The sequence below is a fragment of the Epinephelus moara genome, chromosome 2, assembly GCF_006386435.1.
Source record: "Epinephelus moara isolate mb chromosome 2, YSFRI_EMoa_1.0, whole genome shotgun sequence".
Classification (NCBI taxonomy): Eukaryota; Metazoa; Chordata; class Actinopteri; order Perciformes; family Serranidae; genus Epinephelus; species Epinephelus moara.
In genome coordinates, this window is record NC_065507.1 from 21,223,880 (window position 1) to 21,247,455 (window position 23,576).

The 23,576-nt window shown below is 40.4% G+C and overlaps 1 protein-coding gene across 1 annotated transcript; it reads left to right on the plus strand.

Annotated features, from left to right (window-relative positions):
- The first annotated feature begins 48 nt into the window (after window positions 1-48).
- Window positions 49-22,054, plus strand: fxyd6 (FXYD domain containing ion transport regulator 6). Its single transcript, XM_050062407.1, has 14 exons — window positions 49-250; window positions 10,643-10,696; window positions 11,131-11,154; window positions 13,264-13,299; window positions 13,427-13,501; window positions 13,749-13,785; window positions 13,904-13,953; window positions 16,624-16,673; window positions 17,810-17,921; window positions 19,101-19,148; window positions 20,994-21,029; window positions 21,353-21,427; window positions 21,667-21,698; window positions 21,926-22,054. Exons 2-14 carry the CDS (start codon window positions 10,648-10,650, stop codon window positions 21,947-21,949), a joined length of 648 nt encoding a protein of 215 aa, XP_049918364.1. The 5' UTR covers window positions 49-250; window positions 10,643-10,647; the 3' UTR covers window positions 21,950-22,054.
- The last annotated feature ends 1,522 nt before the right edge of the window (window positions 22,055-23,576 follow it).

Sequence of the window (23,576 nt, forward strand, 5' to 3'; positions counted from 1 at the left end):
AGTGAGATAGAGAGGGAGGGAGAGAAGAGACAGAGCAACAGAGAGGGTTCAGCGCACTGAATAAGCAGTCATTCCAGGAGTCACATTGTTATCCATCACATCTATTTTTTCCAGGACAAGTAGATGTGAGCAGTGTGCACATATTGACAGATGAGAATATTTGGAACAAAAAACCTTGTGAGACAAGCTGATTGATTTTTCAGGGTGGATATCAGTTTGTTTGGCAAACGGTCCGCTGGAGAAACAAGTGGTAAGTTGACAAGCGTCTTAGATGGTGTTATTGCTGTTTTATTGTCGGGAAAAAAATGAGAGTCAGGAGGGGTCACGATAGCCATGAAAGATGGATTGGAAGGGGGTGCAAATGTGGTTATAATTAATTATGATACAAGTATTTTTCAGGACACATTAGGTCGTTTTATTTATAGGATTTTCAGTGAATTACGCATATTTCCAGGTGAGATTATTTTACGCCAGCATGTGTGGTGTTTGCACTGTTACACACAATGCTGGACGTGCTCTCATTAACTTGCAGGGATGACGTTTAGTACAACGCTGCTTGTTGTTTATCAGCGCTTCAGAATGAGGGTGTGTCTGCTGGCACTGATCACTGTAACCTTCATGGTTGCGCGGCAGAAAAAACACACATACCCCGTTTGCAAATGTGGATCAATAAAGCCTTAAAAAAACAGGAGCGCGACCGATTCACTTAATGATATCGTCAGCCTTGTGGGAGCAAGTTGAAACCCAAATATCAGATGTCGTATGTGATGTCACTGCTCTTGTATTATAAACGGTTACACTGGGAGGGAAAATCACAAGGCGCATGATGGCTTGTTTCTCCGCTCCATCTGATGATCCACAGGTTGAGGGGCGCACAAGTGGATGAATGCGCAGACGTCACGCGTCGGATGCTGAAACATATTGTGTCAGTTGTTTATTGTGAGTGAAATCTTGCAGCGCGTGGTAACTGGCGGTGCCATGTAGGCTATGCGTTCATATCATAACGGAGAGGTTATTAGTGCGTTATTGAGGTCGCTCTTTGTTGTCCGCGCGCAAGTTACACAGGTAACAAAAGCCGCTGGATTTACAGTCACTATCCCTTACAGCTGATGCATTTATTCATACATGAATGTGTGGGGATTCATATTAGAAACCAATTGAAGTCCAACAGAATAAGTCTGACTTTACAGCTACGTGCCACACCCCGTGCTCCTTTATGCACTGCATGCACTCCGGTTGTCTTTGTGTTTCCATACGAGCCATTTAACGCTCAGGTCCAGATTATTTGGCAGTCGGAGGCAGTTACCGTGGAGATAACTGGACAATATGGAACGACGCACATTGTTGTCATGGTGATGTAACATCATTATGATGGCTGCAAAAGGGGGCCAAGTTGTTTTTTTTCCACAAAGGTTATAGAGACCTGTGGTGAGACCTATTTAGCTGCCCTACTTTGTTTTTTATTCGTGTTAGGAAATAGGAAATAGATTTTCGTTTGAGGCTAAGACTGGTGTGTTTAATTTTTTGAATACTCAAAAGCCTCAGAGTCCTGCACATCCACATGCATACACACAAAAGCCTAGAGTGAAATTTTGTGATATGGTACAGTGATGACCTCATATTTAAACCTTGCATTTGAAGAAAGACAAACTCCACAATCCAACGACAGACACTTAAAGACAAACACAGATATACCGTGAAGTTGCACCTCTCAGATGTACAGTGATCAGAGTGTCCTTAATCTCCTGATCGCACCAAGGACACAGTTAAGGAGGTTGGCAGGGTGTGGTCTTGTGTACATAAGAATGGACACCCATTTAAATATAGTTTTTCTCTCATGACCTTGTTGGTTAAATTATGATTTTAGATGTTGTGTTACAAAGATATGTGTCACTTCGATCTTAAGCTTGTCTGAGACTCACACATTTGCCAAACAGTCTCATGTCAAAGGTCAGATCAATATTTTTTATGTCTGAGTGACTGTTGAGCACTCTACTGCCCTTGTCCACTTCCTTTCCCTGCTTCCGTTGCTTTTAGGTATGTCGTCTCATTGATCCCCCTCCTGTTTCTCCCTCTCTCTCACCACATTCCCTGACCTTTCCCTTTTTACTTCTCTGTGTATGTTGTACTGGAAATGCCACCATCGTACAACAGACTGCCCTTCCCCTGCCCTCTCTATTCAGACAGTGTCTCCTCTGCATGCCCTTTGCTTGCACTCTCCTGCTAAACAATGTCTGTCCCTGTCTGCTCGTCTCCCATTCTCGCTGTCTTTCAGCCTGCCCTTTCCTTGTCCCCACATTGCAGAAAACAGCCTTCCTGCCTGCTATTTCCTTGTCCTCCCCAAAACAGATACAGTCACCCTTCCTGGCCCTTTCTTGTCCTCTCCTCCCAGACAAAGGGAAGTCTGGCTCTGGAATTTGATATTGCTTAACAATAGTGCAGATAAGGCAGGTTAAGGGAAGATGGAGAGGCAACTGCTCAGGTGCCATGTTTGATACTTGAGGAGAGAAAGGCTGGCGCTGAATAGCTGTTTGAGACATTACATTTGGCAGTGCCATTCTGCAAACACCTTAAGGGATTCTCAAGGGACACAGATGTGACACTGACCCACTAACCTACTCTAAAGAGATTCATGTAGCACCCTAACAAGAGTTATATTGTTTACAAGGATCTCATCATTTACTTAATAACAATAATAATAATAACTTTATTTATATAGCACCTTTTAAAAACAAAGTTTACAAAGTGCTTTGACAAACAAAGCAAGATCAGTACAATCAACAATATAACAGCAGCAGGTAATACAGCAACAACACACAATATAGCAGAGGCAGACATATACAACATGGCAGCAATGGGGTAGCAGCAAGGAGTACAGGAGAAAACAGCAAAGGGAATAATCTAAGTAAATACAATACAACTAAAACACTAATAAATAAACAATACAAGAAAAAGAGGGGAACGACGACATCACATAAAAGCAAGTCCATAAAAATGGGTTTTAAGAAGTGATTTAAAAGAAGTCACTGATTCTGCAAACCTTAGATCCTCGGGCAGGTCGTTCCAAAGCCGAGGGGCCCTGATGGAAAAAGCTCGGTCGCCCTTAGACTTCAGCCTCGACTCTGGAACAACCAAAAGGCCCCTGCCCGAGGATCTAAGGCTGCGCACAGGCTCATATGGGGTCAATATAGCTAGGGGCCAGACCCAGACGTGCTTTAAAAGTGATCAGTAAAATCTTAAAATCAATTCTAAAACAGACATGGAGCCAATGAAGGGAAGCAAGAATAGAGGTGATGTGATGTCGTCTGTTAAAACCAGCGAGAAGCCTAGCTGCTGTGTTCTGAACTAGTTGGAGGCGGGAGAGTGATTTATGGTTGATGCCGGAAAGGAGGGAGTTACAGTAGTCTAGTCTGGAGAAGATGAATGCATGGATAACTTTTTCTAGGTCAGGGCATGAAAGCATGGGTTTAATTTTTGAAATAATTCGTAACTGATAGAAACAGGACTGAACAACTTTCTTGATGTGGGGTTGAAAACTGAGATCTGAATCAAATATAACTCCAAGATTTTTGGCTGTGGGCTGAACATTTGAGGATAATGGACCGAGATTGTTTTTGATGAGGCTGATTGATTTTGAGGAACTGAACAGCAGAATTTCTGATTTTGAGTTGTTGAGTTGAAGAAAATTTTGTGCCATCCAACAGTTGATATCTTTGATACAGTCTACGACAGCAGCTAGGCTTCTGGGGTCACCGGGTCTCAGCGGGAGGTATATCTGTGTGTCGTCCGCATAACAATGAAAAGAGACATTGTGCCGCTGAATGATATGACCGAGAGGAAGCATATAAATAGAAAATAAAATTGGACCTAAAATCGAACCCTGCGGTACACCACAGGTAATGTGAGCTGTTAAAGATGAGTGATTACCTATGGTGACCGCAAAGGTTCTTTCTAAAAGATAAGAATAAAACCAACTAAGTGCAGTGTCCCTGATGCCAGCCCAGGTTTTAAGACTTCAAGTGTAGGTCAACAAATTTTACATTATTCACAGTATTCAAAAAAACTACAACTCCCAGGAGGTGGAGCTCCTACCACCAGGGTTGCACACAGGGGTCTTGCATACAGCCAGTGATTAGACTGAGATTGGTTACTTTTACCAGCCTGTCCATTGTTGCCTCATGTACGTTCTGATGAAGGTCAAATAGACTGAAAGCTCAACAATAAAGTGACACACTGCACAGATGTAAGTGTGCGGAAATCTTTTTCTACCAATCTGGACTTACTGATGTTTCCAGCACCTTGCCAAGACCAAGCTGAGCGGAGCGGTAGCTATTCTGCATCAACAAATTTCACATAAAATGGAGCCAGACTGAAAAATCAGGTTTACTGTTATCGGCGTTGGAAGAAATTGCAGTACAGAATTGCTTAAGATATGTCTAAAGCATTCAGCAACAAAACCCTGATAACTGATAACTCAAACAACCTGAGAACACATGACACAGTATTTTGTTGTCAAGAAGGATTAAATTATCTGATAACTTCTAAAATGAAACCTGCTTTCGGCTAACTACTGTCCATAACCAAAGCAGAACTGTAACAGGTGTTGTGGTGTGAATGGACATCCAGTGTTTTAATTCTGACTGATTACTTAGCCTTTAACCCCAGACCATCTTTGGTTCCTCCAGGATCAACGGAGGTTTTCCTGCGGGCCGCTTAACCCTGAACACTTACTGTCATATCTGTGCTATTAACAAGTGTCTTACTTGGAAGAGACACAGCAGTGCATCCGATATTCTGCCTTTCCATTAGTCTCACATTGACAGACCTATCTTTATAACTGCCAGAGCAAGAGAGCATCCGGCTGAACACACATTATTCCATATTTTCTCTTGCTAAATAAAGAGCCAGGGGGACTGGGGATGCTATTTAGGAACATTTTGCAAATGGATGAGTAGCTGTCTCGTGCACTCTTTATGTTTCCGAATGAAGTTTTCCATTATCAGTGTGAAGCTTTTTACTTTTCGAGGAACACTTAATGTTCCTCATTGAAATCATAACAGAAGGGAGAGTGTGATAGTTAGCCGATGGAGAGCTGGAGGCCGGATCTTCCACGTAGACTGTATTTTCATCTGTCCATTTAGGCAGATAGGTAGAGTTTTTCACATCAGTTGAGCTGAAGTGATGATTCAAAAATGAGGGAATCAGTCAGTCAGTGAAAAATTCGGCTTGCAGCACGATAAAGCAGTATACATGCTTGTGAAGTCAACTATGTTAATTCAATTATGTGTGCTGTTTGAAAGAATAAACAGAGATGACCTGCTTATTGAGTGTTTGTTCTGCTGTAACTGTTCTAAATGCTCTGACAAAAACAAATCACAGTGTGTGCGATGTTTTCAACTTCAAACCAGGTCGTAGAGGAGGATGTCAAGTGGTGAAGAAAAGGGATATGACAAAAAGGTTCTTGCTTTAACGAGAAGTTTTTGTTTTACAGTATTCTTTTCATGTCCCAATGACACATTTTTATCGTTATTGTGACATATTTTATCAGTAAATGTCAAAGGATTCTATTTTACAGGATAAGTTTCATGTCAGAACAATGTATTAATTAGTCTTGCATCATAAAATTTCACCAAATCAGCATATCTCATTAAAACAAACTTTTCTCGTAATAAAATGATAGGTTCGTCTGTTGTGATATCGAGGAAATATCACAGCATGAAAATTACTTCGTATAACGTAAAAGGATCTTGTAACAACAAAGAAAAGTTTGTCGACATAATTAGAGCAACATCTCTGTAATGGTGGCGGCATACCCTGCCGTATGGAGGGCACACCTGCCTTTGTGAAAAATAAATTTCCCACCTGCTGCACTAGAGCTGGATCGGTGTTTATTAATGTGCCTGAAGTGATGTACAGTTTGGGGCCAACCATCAGTCATCACCTCTGATGTGAAAGAAAGATGTGCCGATGTGACAGACATGCCTTCAAAGACTATATTGTCGTATCTCATGATTCATATCTGTGTTTGGTTTTTAACTAGACTGTAAAATGCCACTCTGAATGCACCATATTTTCCACAACGCGTACGCTGTGATGCTGAAAAAGACCTTGAGACAAACTTCAAAGGTTTTTATTTGAATGTGCAGACGTGAAATGGAAAATCCTCATTAGAAGAAGAAATTCTCTTTTTTTGTCGCTAGCATTCGTAATGTTAAATAACTTTAGTATTTTTTGTGTATGTACACTCATAAAGAATGGTATTGTAAAGCAAGAAACATGACAGCTTGTCATAAAAATTCAGTCTGCGTCAATAAACTCAAGTATGCATGACAACATCCAAACAAACATAAAAACAAAAATAAAAAATTCCAGTTAACTATTTTATCTGGGGTCACATAGGGTAGATTTTCATTTTAAGGATAGGTACCATTAGTCTAATGGATGTCATGTTCCTCTGTTGTCATCTTGTGTCACATTATTTCATAAATGTCTGTGTTACCAGTGTGTTGCACAGATCTGTACGAGGACTAACAAATCAATTATACGAAGCACCAACAAACAAACTGGGCAGAAATGCTTTGCTAATGACTATAATGGATTCTGCTCATTTAAGTGCACTATGTCCTCCACCACTGATACAGCTGAGTAGAGACAAGCAGCCAGATGGGTGGATGAACATAAATGGACACAGTCAGTCAGAGAGACAGTCAATCAGATGGATGGAAGGAAATGAAGCCACGCAGACAGACAGACAGACGGATGGTAAAGCCTTAGTTGAACAAAACTTCTGGACTCTTGAAGGCTTGAATAGATACTTCTATAGCTTGTGAATAGGGAACACTTGTTGCACTGCAGACTTGCTTCTTGCTTTATTTTACTGTGGAACTTTTATATTCCTCATCAAATGCATTGCTGTCAAATCTTGCCGCTCATCTGTATTTGTTACACTTTGTTCCTTTGAGGGCTTTTCCCTTGGCATTTCTGGCACTGAATCAAATCATGCTGCATTGATTTGCATTTCCATTACCACTTAAAATGCACCAGGTTGATTCGAGTCTCCCCCCGAGATGGACATCTCCGGAGTTGAGTCAAGGCTCTCCAGACCTACCCCAAGCGGGTTGTTGCGATGTCATGTGGGTGTTTTTAACATCATTATTTAGCCCGTTCTCATTCTGAAGTCATCACATACTGCCACTTTGTCGATGATTTCAGCATCAGACACCTGGCGCTAAGTTATGAGTTACAGTTCACTGCCAGTACAAGTTATGATACGCAGTCGGGTGGCATCACTGTGTAACACAACTTTTTGCATCATAATGATACTCCACTGATAGGCCAGGACAGCACCTTTCACGGCAGTATGATATGCTGCTGGATGGCGTCAGGTTGAAACACTGCTGGTAACAGCGTAATATAAGGAGCAGGAAAGTCCCTGTAGGGTGGGATGGGTGGTGGATGGGTCCAGCAAACACCGGACTTTCACTCAGGAGCCTGGTGTTTGCTTCCCGAATGCCAAACCAAGATTGTTTTTTTCTTAACCTAACCATGTGCTTTTGTTGACATCCAAGCATTGGTAGCATGTCCTTGAATGTCCATAGTAGACACAAGAGGATACCTAGCATGTAATATGTAGACGTAAAAAGCCATTGACAAAGCGGTGATATATGACGACTTGGGATGAGAATATGTTGCATTTTTAATAATGCAAATAAAGAAACCATCAGAAGAATAATGCATGGGCCCATTTTATATGCATGCAAATACTTATATTGACTGTGCCAAACAAAAAATCTGCAACTTTTTAAGTTGGAATGTTTTCTCGCATGTTATTCAATGCATGAGTGGACGTCGTAAATCAATCAACACACCTCAAAGGGAAATGTCTGTATATTTGAACCTGGGTCCTATTTTCCCATGTTTTAACTTGTAACTATATGGAGACAACAGTTTGAAACAAGATGCAATACTCCCTATGGGCAATTGTGCAATGTCAATTAACGTCCAAAAAAAGCGCTTGTTTTTGCCACTGACAGGCTCAGATTATTGTTAGAAGTGTCTGACAACATTATGGAAAAGGCCCTACAGAGAAACTAAATGTTATTCTTTACCTTTCGTTGATCTGTTTGTTACTGTGTGTAACCAAGTCTCGCTCAAGGAGAAGTCTAAAATCTTATGGACTTTTCCACATGATCAAAATCAGCAAAATATTCAGCCACAACATTTACATTTTTTTTAGATAACACTAAGCTACATTTTCTGTACTCCAACATAACATTTGCTATTTCCATTTTCATTTTCTAGGACTTCTCTCTCCAACTCTAACTAACGTTACCACCTTTGTTTTTCCTTCATCAAGTCACATCTCGTGAGATTTCAGAACAAGACTTCTCCTTGAGTGAGACTTGATAACAATAACAAACAGACCAGCAAAAGAAAAACATTTCTCTGTAGCATTCTTTCTGTAATGTTGTCAGACACTTCTGAGCCTGTCAGTTGCAAAAACAAGCTCTCATACTGGATGTATAACGGTTCACAATTGCCCATGGGGATTACATTGCAGCCTGTGTCGCTGATGCGGCTGGAGCAGTGTTTCTCAGTATGGGACGAGTTTACACAATTGTTGTCTCTATTAGTTAGACACAAAAACACAGGTTAAAATACAGATATTTTCCTTAAAATGTTATGACATCTTTAATAATTACATTTGTTTTTATTGCCTCTCCTGCATGACATATGCTTTAGTGATGAGTGGATCTTTAAGTGCATTTTAACCGGATAATGCAAACTGCAAGTACTCTATTTCCTCACTTGGAGATAAAAAGCAGTGTAGCGTCATTACACTGCACTCTGGCAGACTATGCTTCCCAAGACATTGTGAGCAAACTGGTGGCAATGGGCATCCTGCATACGTTCGTGCAGTGCCAAGAGACAATTGAAAAACTCTTGACAACCGTACAAGAAAGCTGTTGACCACAACACCAGTGGGGCAGACACAAAAATATTTAATTGGTTCCCAAGCACAAGCTGGTCATCAGTTAAAGACGCACCTTTAGCCTTATTGTATGGAGATGCAAATCCCTGCAGTGCTAGACTGACCCACTGAGTCAAGCCAAACTAAGCACATGTATATGTAAAAAGGCTATTAGTCCCTCCTCTTCATCCACATCCCTTCTTCCTCAAAGACTATTTGTTGTTGTTCCCTACCTGTCCACCAGATGCCCTCAGACTTTTTCACAGGACTTCCTCATTCTTAGGCTCACCTGTTCCCACTTACATTATCAGCCCTGCAGTCACATAGTTCCCAGAGCAGGTATTTCAAAGGGTAATGCAGGGGAACACATCATAGATAGGTTAGATAATGGTTCATCACCATATTGAGTGATTTGGTACAGTGGTGCTTTGAGCCAAACACTAAAACATGTTCACATTGATACCAGGCTGATGTTTGGTGGTTGTAATGTTTACCATCTTCACCATCCTGGTTTAGTGGGTAGCATGTTAACAATTCTCAACTAACAGTAAACACAAAGTACAGCTGAGGTTGATGAGTGATGTCATTTGTTTTGCAGATATTTAGTCATTAAACCAAAGTATTGGACGAATTAAAATTTTGACCTGATGATGCCCATCATAATCGAATGGCTCACTTATGCTCAACATTAAAAACGTATACAGACACAGACGGAGCCCTCTGTCCATACTCTGTGGTCATTTTGTCTGTATTTGTGCATGTTTTCTGAAAGCTTACAGGTACAGACAAAATCGAGCAGTACCACTAAAAAACGTAGGGTCAGTGTGGTGTTGTACAAACAAGATGCGACCATAGGAGATGATGAAGGCATTTTAAAAATGGCAGAATTTAAGGAATTGGTAATGATGACGTTGGAAATGATATTCCATCCACATGTTTCCATTTATTTCCTGGCCTTTTGACTTTGCCCTCCAGTGCCATCTAGTGGGTATATCTACTCTGTCATACAGGAAGTGTGGAAGTGACAGTCACAATATTTTGAAATGAACATGTCTATTTTGTATGGGAGTATAAATGAGCCTTAAGAGTCATAGATATATAAAGAATTATGTGGAAATCCATCCAAAAGTTGTCAATTCATGTTGCCAAAAACCAAAAATGTCACAAATCACCAAAGTCTTTAGGATTCATCCTCTGAGGAACACGAATGTCTGAACAAAGTTTCATGATAATCCATGCAGGAATCATTGAGATACCCCCAGAGCCATGCAGCTAGTTGCTATGTGTTTAGCAATATAAATTAGCTGAACATGAACATGTTTTGTAGGAGACACAATTGGCATGTGTGCATTGAATAGCCTGCATGAAAATGGGCCAAGGTTGTGTGATGTCCACAGGGAGGAAGGAGTAATCTGCCAGGAAAAGAGAACATGTATGCAGGCTCTGAGCATGGATCGTTACGGAAGATAAAAACTATATCCGTAGGCCTTTTAAATCAGTTAAACTCCAGGGGTTTGGACGGAGCCAGCGTTGTGTGATGTGATTCCCCTTTTACACACCCCTTACTATGCTGCATGTGTGCTTGTGTTGTAACACAGACCTCTCTCACTGTATTTTTTGTCTTTCTTTCATTCTCTCTCACCCTCCCTCTTTATTACTCTATGTCAACAGTTGCCATGGAAACTATTTTGCTCTTCCTCTCTTCGCTTCTGGTGTGTGTGGCTGGTAAGTTCCTCCCCTACTCACATCCATGCATACATGCGTGTACACACTAATCGTCCATAGGGAGGCAGTGTCAGGGCAGGGAGTGATGTCACATGAAAAGGCGCAAAACATCAATTATTGCTTCAGGGCTTTGTTTGTGGGTTTCACAGACGGGCTGTGTCACTGACTGCGTGTGTGAGGTCTGTTTATAGTGTGTGATTAGATGTAAGACACGTAAACACATGCTCACACATTCACGCACTATAAATAGATGACGTGGTGCTGCTTTTTGTGACACTTAGAGCTGGTGTTAAGAAAAACATAGAGAGATTAGTCGATAGAGAGATGGATAGTGTTGAAGTATTTTTCACTCATGGTCTCAAATCTAATTTCCTGTCCTTCTTTTTCCTTTCACCCTCTGACTCAAACCACTTCCCTTCTTTGCTGCCTCTCAGCTGTGGCAGACCCCAGTGCACAGGGTGAGTACACTTGATGCAATCTCTAATGGGGTCATCTTCGGTCCTAACAGCCACAGAGGAAGGTCTATTGGTTTCTGCATTGAATCAAACCCTTATGGATTACCCCACCACAGCTAACAGTGGCAGATGAATAGATTAAGCCCAAGAATGACCAGACTCAACAGTGTGCTGATTACAAAGAGATCTTTACAGTGAAATCAATGCTGAAGCCATGAGAGTGGTTCTTTGAAAGGAAAGTGGTGATAATGAATATTTATGAATAACAACATATGAAATTCTAATGCATTAAGTGTTGACAATACCATTACTTTTTCAAACCCTATCCAGACTAAAATGTCATTTGCAGCCATGTCTCATAGAAATTACATTTGTATATGATTAATTTGAACAAGCAAATATGTTTTCGAGGCAAACCCAATACCAAGCAGTTATCTTTTCTATTAACATAATAAGGAAAATGTTGTTAATTAAGGTACCTGGCAGGTCCCAAAAATGTTCATACTGAACGTATCAGCAAAATGTTCAATGATAATGTATTTTATTTGTTTCTCACCAAAATTACATTATTCACTTGTTGTTACTTTAGCATTTTCATCATTATTATTATTATTATCAGCTGTTTTATTAATGTTTAAGTTAAATCATGATCTTTCCCTAACCTTAACCAAAGAGCCTTTGTTGCCTTAACCTAACCACAGACAGAAGTCTGGAAACGAACTTGGGATTCTCTTGTCAAAGTCCTGCACTCTCAGCCTGTTCTCATTTCGAAGTCATTGAATATTGACGCTTTGTCAGTGAATTTGGCATCAGACACCTGACACCAAAGCCACCTTTCATGGCAGTATAATACGCAGCTGGGCAGTGTCAGTTTGTATCGTGGCCTGACGTAGCCTTTTGCAGTGTTATGATATGCTGCCGGCCGGTGAATGGCACTTGTCGCTGAAGTATGATATGCAGATGGGCGGTGTCAGATAATAACGCAGCCAGATGGAAACTGTCATGGCGGTATGACACGCTGCTAGTAATGAGGAGGAGCTGGAAAGTCCCTATAGGGTGGGTGGGAGGAGTGGTGGATCAGTCCAACAAACCCCCGGACTTTCACCCAGGAGCCTGCTGTTCGCTTCCCCTATGAATGTTGAGCTAAACGATGATGTTTGTTTCTTAACCGAGCTATATGGTTTTGTCGCTGAAATCTAACCATGTGCTTTTGTTGACATCCCGGCATTGGTAGTGGCTTCCCGGAATGTCAACAACAGATGCAGGAGGACACCTAGCGCGTAATATGTAGATGTGAAAGGCCACTGACAAATGGGCGGTATGTGACGCAGTACCCAACACAGAATTATGTCAGTCAGATTGGATTTGGCTGTTCAATATGAATATTTGACCATTCATACCTTTATCACGTGTTTTGGGTTAAAATAAGTACCTTTTGTTACATAACGTAATGTGACATAAATGCATCACGTGAGTGATGTCAGTGTGCGATGACTGTACGTGAATTTCGTAATATAATGTTAAAACAACATTGAATTTTGGTTTCACATTGGACACGAACTTTGATCTCTTGGGTGTACGTCTGGTTTAGTTTGACCCATCCAGGTCTCTTCCCTGCAACCCTATGCAAAATTTCTCACTCTATGTCAGCTGTTCTCAGCATTGAAGTATTGCCCTGAATGGCTGTACACTGAAGTTAGCTGAAAACCCAGTGCATTTCATAAAGATGCTAAAGGGTGCCTTTGGTTTTTATATCACCCACCGATGGGCATGACAAAGCGTTGGTGCCCTGGGCTGAATGGATGGGGTTAGCTAATCACCCCAAATCACATGTAATTGGGTGTATTTGTGTAACTGCCTCCAAGTTCAAGATGTGTTATCAAAAATAATTTTATGTTTTACAGAAAGAGGAACAAGGGACTTTGTAATAAAACACTCAAAAAGGCAAACATTTTGTATGTAAAATGAAATACAGGATACTTAAGACAGAGATACAGGATACAATTTGTAGAACTTGTAAAATGTATTTTCCATTTGTCTTTAAATGTGTTTGAACAACATTGATAAATCTGAACACCTCGGTTCTACATGTTTTCTATTACATTTTTACAGATGGCAAAGAGACAGATGAGAGCCCATTTGTTTATGGTAAGCTTAGAAAAGTTTTCTGTAAGCAACAGAGACAGTGTAAACCTTTTTGCAATGAATGGTGCACTGATTACATTTCCTTCTTCCGCTCCTGTGTCTGTCATTCTGGCATCATCTGCTTGTGTAGACTACGAGAGCCTGAGGATTGGAGGATTGGCATTTGCCGTGGTGCTGTTCACACTGGGCATTCTTCTCATCCTTAGTAAGTCAATCTGTGTGTGTGTGTGCGCACGCGCGCGTGCCCTTTTATTATGTATACATGCACTCAGTGTTATCAAGTGTTACAGTCAACTTAGGAATAATTAACAGTAAATGAATGAATGATTATTGCATTTCCACACTGTGTTACTACACCATCTTGTCATTTTTATTAATTATATCTTTATTAACAAGTAACAATGAACAGTGATGACACACAATGTGTAGGTAAAGATGTATGATCTTTCTAGGTCGAAGATGCCGCTGCAGTATCAACCAGAAGCCCAGGTATGTCAGTGTTCCTCTCTGATGGAAAAAAAACAACAAAGATTTGGTTTTGTAAGTGCTTTTCATTGTCATATTACATGATTTGGTTACCATGACAACCTGTGGATCCTCTCTTCAGGGCCCCCGGAGACGAGGAGGCACAAGAAGAGAACCTGATTGTCTCCATTGGTAAGATGCACATTTTAACTCTCTGTCAGCTCCTCTCACCTCTGGCTCAACCCACGACACAAATCCATAATTGAGTTTCCCTTTGGGAGTGCCCATAGCAGAGGGGAAGAGGGGGGGCGACTCGCTGTCTGTGCATGTGTTTACCCATGATGAACTGTACTGTATGTGTGTACAGCAAGTACATACAAGTAATACGAATATTAAAAAACTGCTAATCTTTTTTCTTGTCTATCAAAAGTTTGATTACATACATGTCGAGCTGTGTCTGGTTTTGATTCACTTCAATTAAGTTTAGAAATCAATGAGCAAAATTTGTTGAGGACATTTAGTTACCTTTCAGTTTTTGCCATAACATTTACTGTAGTTTCATGCATGGGCTGTTTTAAAATCCCTCCATGTGGTTACATTTCAGGATGCTCTAATAACTGAGATTTCACAGTGACCATCCTTTATAATGAAAGAAACAATCAAATACATGATCATTTTCACAGCATCCATTTCCCTGCTATTGATTCCTGAGTTTTTAATGGAAAGCAACCAAACATGTTCAGTCGTCACTAAAAAATGTAGTTCAGTCATTTTGCACATTCTCTGATGTCTCAGCTATTATCTGTATGTCAAGTGTTATGTGAAGCACAGAGCTCATTTAACAAACTGTTACAACAGAGTAGAATGGAGTGAGGGGATTAAAGCCTCAAAGTCATCAGAATTTGCATAATTTAAAGGAACATTGTGTAGGATTTAGTGGCGTCTATCGATGGGGATTGCAGATTGCACCCAGCTGAAACCTCTCCCGTGTGCCAAGCGTGAACTCCCAGTTGGAATTCCTTCAGTGTTCTTTGTTCAGAAGGTTTTTACTGGGGGCCAAATTCTCACCAGAGGCCTCTTTCTCTCCAAAACAAACAAACTAGGTGATTAAAACTGCTAAAAACATAGATTAAAGAAGTTTCACTTTATAAATCAATATTTCTCCAAAGGTGTTCAGCACATTGCCCAGCACCTAGCATTAATGCATGCTCAAATTTTTTTTGATAACTTAATATCTAGACGTTGGGGAGATTTTTCCCAAGAGCCGAATTATCCGCAGAGGTCTTTTCCTCTCCAAATCAAACAAACCCATGAATTTAAACTGGTAAAAACACTGAACACAGCAGTTTGACATTACAAATCAGTGTTTCTCCGATGCTGTTCAGAACATCGCAAATGGGCTCATAGCTCAGCATGCTCACCATTTTTTTCTGATAACTTAAGATCCAGATGTTCAGGAGGTTTTCACCAAGAGCCAAATTATCTGCAGAGGTCTCTTCCTCTCCAAAACAAATAAAGCCGTTCTTTCTATGCTGTTCAGCTCGTTGCAGAGGGGCTGCTAACTACGCTGGCCGATGCGAAAATGTGAAAATCCAAATTAAATTTTCCTATCTGGAGCCAGTGTTTGGTTTGTCCGTTCTGGCTTATTGTAGAAACATGGTGGTGCAACATGGCGGACTCGGTGGATGAGGACCGGCTCCTTATTTAGATAAACAGTCCAAGTAACATAAAGTAAACATGATAATTATTATTTTCAGGCGATTATACAGAAAACATACTTATTATATTATATTCCATTTCTGTCAGTATAGCCCCTTAAATCCTACACACTGGACCTTTAATCAGTTTTTAAAGTTTGAGATTTCAGAGGTGGAAGAAAGAAAGTTTTCAGATCGGCTTGCATAAAGGTAGTAATAGCACAGTAAAAAATATACTTCACTACAAGTAGAAGTCTTGTATTTATGTAAATGAATTTACTGTCAGACGGTAAGAAACAAAGCTAAAAGCATCCTTTAGAAAAAGGTAAGTACTCAGTAACTCTTCTTGAGGTGCAGAACTGTCACCATACAGTGATTCCATGTAAGTAAACTGAGTAAAGGAGAGAGAGAAGGACTGAAATATTTAATAACAAATGACTCTTGGTAAATTTATTGTTTTGCACTTGTCCTTCAACTAAATCCCTTGTCCTTTACTTCTTTCAGCTGCAAAGGCTGCCAAAGAGACTCCAGCAGAGAACTGAGGCAACTCTACTGTACCGAGCTGCCTTCTCAGATGATGATCAGTTTTATTTGATATTAAACCACTATAACACTGAAGAAATGGGTGATTATTATAACTGATTATATGACAGGGTAAGAGGGGAGATCTGTGTGTAGAGGTGTAATATGTACATAAATCTTGTGCCCATAAGACAAACCTTTAGCCTGTTGTGCTCCACTTGTGACCATGCCAGTCCCTCAGTGCTCTTGTCTGTTCCTGTGCCTTTCTGTGACTCATTCCAGTTCTTTGTCTTAGCCAGAAAACCCCCTGACACAAGATTGTCTTTGAAGCTGTTGTGTGGTCCACTGTTCTTTGTTTTGTACTTCTATCTATTGCCTTTAAGTTTCAGGATTTGTCAGTTTGTTGCTTAGTTTGTCAAATGTCCTGAATAACGTTTGTCACTTTTGGATTATAGCATATATGCATAAGTACATATATAAATACAGATATAGTTTACTGATGAGATATACAGTTAAATATCCTTCATTTAGATCTACGTTTGAATGGTTGGGTGTGTTTGTGTGCATATCCTGTATATTCATGATGCATATATCACAAGTGCATGTGTATCTCTACATGTAAATGTGATGAGCCTTATATAAGACAATCTCAACTGCCACAGCTCTCTGACTGAGCACAGCAATGGTTTGCAGGTATCTGCACGAGCTCCGCCACTGCAGTGTTTTTACCATCTATAGTGGAGGGAGCTCCTGCATCAGCTGTCCCACTGCCTTTTTCTCCACGCATACTCTCCACTTCTCCGTCACTGGCTCCGCCAGGATTAGGTTGTCTCCAGTAGACTATGATTAGTTTACCCATACACACACTAGTGCCGCACATCTACGACGCCTGGGTCTCTTTCTTTTCTCTTTCTTGTTTGGTACTTTAACTGCTTGCTCAGTCTCTAATGCCATGATGCTTTGACTGGTCATATATTACATTCCTGAATAAAGAAAGACCAAGTTTGGGTGCTGATTTTCAGATTAGTGATATTTAAGATTGACATTATTTATGTGCAAGACTACATTAATAGTAGCCTACTGTAAGCCAAATCATAGCGAGAGAACAAATGAACAGTCTTTGTTGTGAATCTCCTGTCAGGTGTCTGAGTGTTCTGAAGACAGCCACTGTACAAGTAAATGCTCTGTTCATTTTAAGCATGAGGCCCTGCTGTGTAGCCACCTGTTGTGCTTTTGGCATAAATTAATAAAAGTATGTCTGAACACATGTTATAATGTGGGTTTTGTGCTCATTTAGATGAAAACCAGATTTTAGTGTAGCTTTTTTTTTTTTTTTTCCAGAATACCTTTCTAAGTTTCTTGTTTAAACATTGAACACAGGATAAAATCTGTCCATCAGTCTAAAAGTTGGGGGGAGGGGGCATCTTGAGGAGGAAGATAACAGTCAGCTGTAAGTGGTACACAACATCTGAAAGCTGGGTACCTGACAATTAATACCAATGCCAATGTCATTGGTCCTCTAGTTTCTCATGATACCAGTATCATTACTCTTGCTTTAAAACTCAGCCCACTACAGCCTCTTAAAAACAGGAATGTTAGCGGCCCCGCAGGTCTCAAATTAATTAGGGTGATATAAGGTGCTACTTGGTGCTGAAAAACTATATCAGAAAATGTGTTGTGCTCCTGATTCTGCTATGATTCCAAAGGTTGGCAGATATACTCTTTATTGGCGTCAGAGTACAAACTTTATGAGACTGCGCTGAAATATGGCTGTGGACGTGAAGAGATGTGTGTGTGTGTGTGTGTGTGTGTGTGTGTGTGTGTGTTAGAGGGGTGGATCTCTGAGGCGGGAGTTTGGTCTGCTGCACCCACCCCTGGCACACACACACGCACACACTGAGACACCTGGAGAGAGGTACTACAGAGCCTTCAGCAGCTCAGGTGAGTAATAACTTGCTTTTATTAACACATTTTAAATTAAATAAGCAGGTCGTAAAAATAAATCTGTTGTGTGCACTTCAGATGTCTATAAACTGGTATAAACTGTCACTGTACAACCATGAGTACAGAGTTAATCCATGTTTAAAGGGTGTTAGTTGATGTCTGGAATGTGTATTTCTGTGCAAAATGGAACTGAAGTTAAACCTTTCTTAACCAAGTTGCTCCATTATCCAATGAGGCAAACCATAAAAGCACGCAGGTTCCAATTAATATGTGTTGTAAAAGTGGGTTTAGAGGACAGACGGTACTGTGTTGTCAATGTCCTTGTTAATTGCCCCCAACTGAAGAAATCTAATAGCAGTGATGCATTGCTGCACTTTAGGGGTGGTGTGGTTATCTGCCCAAATCATTGGGTATCAATTCTGCGTTATTAGGCAGGCGTCGCCACAGCTCCTTGCTCCATCTATAACCTCTATCGAGCTGTGCAAGGTTCAAGGTTAATGAATATCGGAGCTGTAATATATTAATGAGTAACTGTCCCGGTATGCTCAGTGGTGCGGTGAAAAGGCCCAGACACATAATAAATGAAAGCACCGAAGTCCACAATTCACAGTGGCATGCTCCAACAAAATGGAGACAGCAAGGGAAATTTTTAGTCTGTTAATCTGTGTAAGTTAATGATTATAGGTCACTAGATGTAGATCAAATGAGAAGCTTGTGTATGTGTGTGTGTTTGTGTGTGGTGAGAGAAAGGGGTGGGGGAAAGAGGATCAATATGGCCATTAGCCTCTTAAAGTTCTCAGTAAAGATAAAGACAATCACTTTGCTCCTAAGTCTTTAATGGGGGAACGCAGTGAGGCAATTTTTCAGGACATATAGAGTTTCCAGGCTTTCAACTACCTCTCATCTAAAGTGAATAAGCCCATTTAAATGAGCCTCTACAAGTCTCTAATCTAATTAAAATGGAGAGACCGCTGAAACTAAATCCACATAAATCTCCCTCCCTGCAAACAACAGTTTTCATATACCAGCCTTGTTGGTGAATATTTCTGTTTTTTTTTTAAATAAACAAGATGTTCCCTGTTAAATTATTACAAACTGCAGATGCAGATGGATCATCAGCTGCCGGCTGCTGTTATGGCCAGCCTTTTGTTAACTGTTTGCATTGTGTCCCTGCAGTTTTGTCGACTGAACACACAAACAGACGAGGCATCATGTCATCTAAAGGTAAGTTACACAGCACCTGAACTGCTGATTATCCTGGAACAGGAGTGTATGAGAGGGCCACTTTAACATGACACCACAATAATATTTGCAAGGTCATAGCCATTTGTGCTTTCTGATTCTGAGTAAGAACCGCTCTGTCCTGCAAAGACTAACCACAGTAACTACAAGTTTGGTCAAAATGTTATGGCTTAAATAATACCTTTGGATATCTGTTTTATCTAGCGACAAAATTTCCTGGTTTAATCTTGTGTTCTTGAGAGAATAGGGTGTAAACAACAAAATCCAAACAAAATCCAAGGCAGGCCATAATAAATGTAGTAACTGCAATTTGTTTTGGGTTCCTGGAGATTTGGGATTCTATCTGGCCAAGGAAAACTGCAGTAAGTGTATTACTGTGAACATTTAACATGAAAATTAGGATAATGCCAGTGACAAAATAATTGATTACGTGAAAATGTCCATAGTAAGATCAGTGATGAAGCTCCAAAGCTGTTGAAATCTGGTGCTTGGGCAGTGACTTGCAGCATCAGAAATCAATGACAAAGGTGTCCTTTAAGGCAGCTTGTGGCAGTGTCGGGGTAAACGCAGCGGGACAAGGACGAAAGTTAAGGCGGTGAAAGTCCGAGTGGGGTGGGTGGGAGGGGTAGTGGATGGGTCCAACAAACACTGCCTATCACCCAAGAGAGCGGTGTTCACATCCCGTTAGATTTTTAAAGCCAAACCCTGTTCTTTTTTCCTAAACCTAACCATGTGTGTTTGTTGCTGAAGGAAAACAAACGTCAATTTGTGCTGTTGTACCAACGTGGTGCTTTTATTTTGAAAGAGACTGTATGTAAAAGTCAAATTTCCTGTGAAACCAGAAGTGTATTTTGAAAGAGGACAATGCATGTAACAGGCAGAACTTGACACGGTGTCCCAGAACGTCAACATCCAACGCCTGTCGTATGTGGACGTGGAAAGTCCATGACCAAACGTCAATATGTGTCGAGGTCGGAGTGAGAATGTGTTGTCAAAACAGACATTTAAAACTACAAATTGAATGTAGTAAGAAATTAAAATAGGGTCAAATCATTGACCATGTTTTTTTGGCATATAAATTATCAATACCTATTTGTTAAGTGCATTACCACTTTTTTTTTAAGCCATTTTTTCTCAGTTTCAGTGTTGGCATAGTTACTGTGGTTAGCATTTGTAGGGCAGCCCTACCAACAGCAACAATGCGTAAATCATGTACCTGAGTAAAGTGAGGCTGACTTATTAACTTCCTATTTAGAGTAACATAAACATGCTGGCCAATGATGAACAACACTTTAAAGTATCCCCTGTTAGCATGACCAAAATAAGCAGAGTCCTGCAGCCTCACAGGTCAGACTCTCCTTCTAATTTCAGCATTCTGCCACTGCTTATCATGTTCACAGAATGTGTACTGCTAGTGGTAGTGGTGCTAAATACTAATACTACCCAGAATTTGGAAGAAAATGAATAAAGGAAGAACAAGTTACAATGTTGATAACAGACAACTTTGTCATTATTTGTGGGAACATTTGTATTTCTAAATCTGATTTCCAGCCTGTCTCAAACTACCTCAAAATAGCATGCTGTCTGTGAGAGACACACCTTCAGGGAATGAACCAATGCTGATTATAACCTATTTTCTACACTCTCACAGAGTTAGACAGTGAGTCATTCAGTCAGTATTGTGTCTGAATCAGTACTTGAATTTTACTAGTGAATGGGATCAATGATATGTGATTTATCAAGGGTAAAAAAACTCCAACAGCTATGTTTCTGTAGGATGACTGTATGATTCTGATGGGTTTCTACCCATTCTCTGTCTATCCTCAGGTACAGACATCGACTATGATGCAGACTTTGTATACGGTAAGTATTTGAAAGTGTACCTGCTCGGATGAAATAGTTTAAATATTTAACTTCTGCCAGTGCTGTGTAAGAGAAACGTGGAAAAAGCATGCACAGAACAAAGGGAGTTTGTCGCAGCAAATGTAAATCCTAGATGGGCAAATAAAGTGAGAGATAGAGGAAAAACTAGGAGTTGGATTGTGGGGCAGAAAATGGAAAATGGAAAAAGACAAAACAAGAGACAGAGGTTAAAAAGGTGTGAAAGAAAAAGACCAAGACAGGGTAAAATGAAAAGGAAATTGGAACTGGATGGTGTGTTGATGTTGTTCTGTGTGAATTTGTAGACTACCATACACTACGTGTTGGAGGTCTGGTCTTCGCTGGGATCATTGTGTTCCTTTCCATCATCCTGTTGGCAGGTAGGTCAACAGCTATATCCTGTGTGTGTGTGTGTGTGTGTGTGTGTGTGTGTGTTCTTCTGTGTGAATTTGGGTCTGATAAAGGGGGTGAAAACAGACACAGAAGGCAAATCATGGGGGTAACGGGGGATGAAATATATATCTCTTGCTCCCACCCTACAGCTCAGTTTTCATCAGGGTTGTTATCAGCGTAGCTTTGTTAGAAAAGAACAAATCACTCACTCTATTCTTCTTTAAAGGCAACAAGCTCACCAACTGTGGCAAATCCAAGGTAAGGGACTAAAATATTATATGGTGTTATAGTGACATCTGCTGGTCATATGAATAATTTAGATATTTTAAAGGTCAAAGTTTCAACTTGTGTTTATGTTCAGTTCAGGTCAAATGTGATTGAAAATTATATAAAGCTGATATAAACTGATGAAATGAAACTTTTATCAGTCGACATAACCCCCAGATAACAGTGACAAATGCTTTGTTATTGTCTACTGTCCACAGCCAAGACATACTGAAGAGGCCTAAAGTGAACAGAAGCAGCCTGGAGCCGAGGAGAGTGCTACAATGTGCTACAGTGTTATGTGTGTAAGAATATGAGGCTTTTGTACTAATAAAGTGAGCGTAACCATGCTGTGTTTGTGTTTGTGTTCCCATTGCTGCTGTGGAACTGCTCGATCTTTTATCATTTTGCAAATCAACACACACACGTGTATATATACATATATATGTTTTACACTACCTGCACTGGTCTAGATCAGTTAGATTGAGGGTTGATATGAAAACCAGGAATACGTCAATAACAGTATTATTGGGTGGATCGGGACAGGAAATGCTTGCTAGAAGAATAGCTAAATAGCCCAAATTGATAGCAGGTTGTAGGCTACTAGGCAATCTTCAAGGTCAAACAAGGGCAAACAATTAATGTAAATGAAATAGCCTTGCAACACATCACAACAGGATTTAGATAATTTCAGGCCTAGCTAAATCATGTTAAACCTGAGGGCTGCTATTTTCAAAGATATATATTTTTTTGGGCATTTTTAAGCCTTTAATTGACAGGACAGACAAGTGTGAAAGGGGGAGAGAGAGAGAGGGAGTGACATGCAGCAAAGGGCCACAGGCTGGATTTGAACCCGGGCCGCTGCGGCAACAGCCTTGTACATGGGGCGTCTGCTCTATCCACCAAGCCACTGACACCCCGAGGGCTGCTATTTTCAATACTCTTTCAATATTTCAATAATGCACCACTCATATGGTGACTTTTGCTCTTAAAGACTAAAAAGGGCCATTTTATTTGACCTGCACCTCTTATTTACCCTGTATGAGAAAATGAGAGAATAATCATAATTATCAAGGCTGCCATAGGGTCCAATCCGGCCCACTGGATGACTTTGTACAACTAGTAGTGATGCACTTGTAAAGGTTAAGTAGTACAAGGTTTCATGAGCTAGTTAAAAATGAGTAGCTTTCTTCATGTAAAACGCTGCCTCAGAGGCTTTTCTATCCTGACCAGAATACAGTTATTTTCTTTCACTTTAGTTTGATGTGGTGCTGTCAGGATTACTGCACAGGAGTGGAAATGTATAGAAAAATGCACATGTAATGACTGTGAGTAGTGGACTGACTGGATGTGGAAAAGCTGAGACATATTTTTGGAATTGCATTTATTCTTCTGAAGACATCACAGGCTGTTTGTCATCTGTTTTGTTAATGGATGAGCATTCTTAAAATGTACTTCTTTAAACAAAAAGGGACAATGTCGAGGTGTATGTTTTTTATAGGATATCATGCAATGGTTTTACTAGTCTGGCTCAAATGTGATCTGATCAGACTGTATCTGGCCCAACTACAACGAGTGTGCCACCCCTGGGTAAAGAGAAACATAGCTGGTGGGTCATATGACTTTATATATAGGGCTGTGCAGGTAATTGAGTAGGCACATCCTGATTGGACGGCTATGTTTATGCAAATTTCAGTGGGTGAATGCATGGACGTGATTGGAGGAGCAGGTTACCAACAGGGTTCAGTAGAGGGCTCCGCCTGTGTAAGATAGAACAATAAGCAAAGGTATTTTAACAAGAGAGAGAGCCATTGAATTAAAATAAGGAAAGACTTTTGGGTTCAAATATCACTATAATAAATTAATATCATA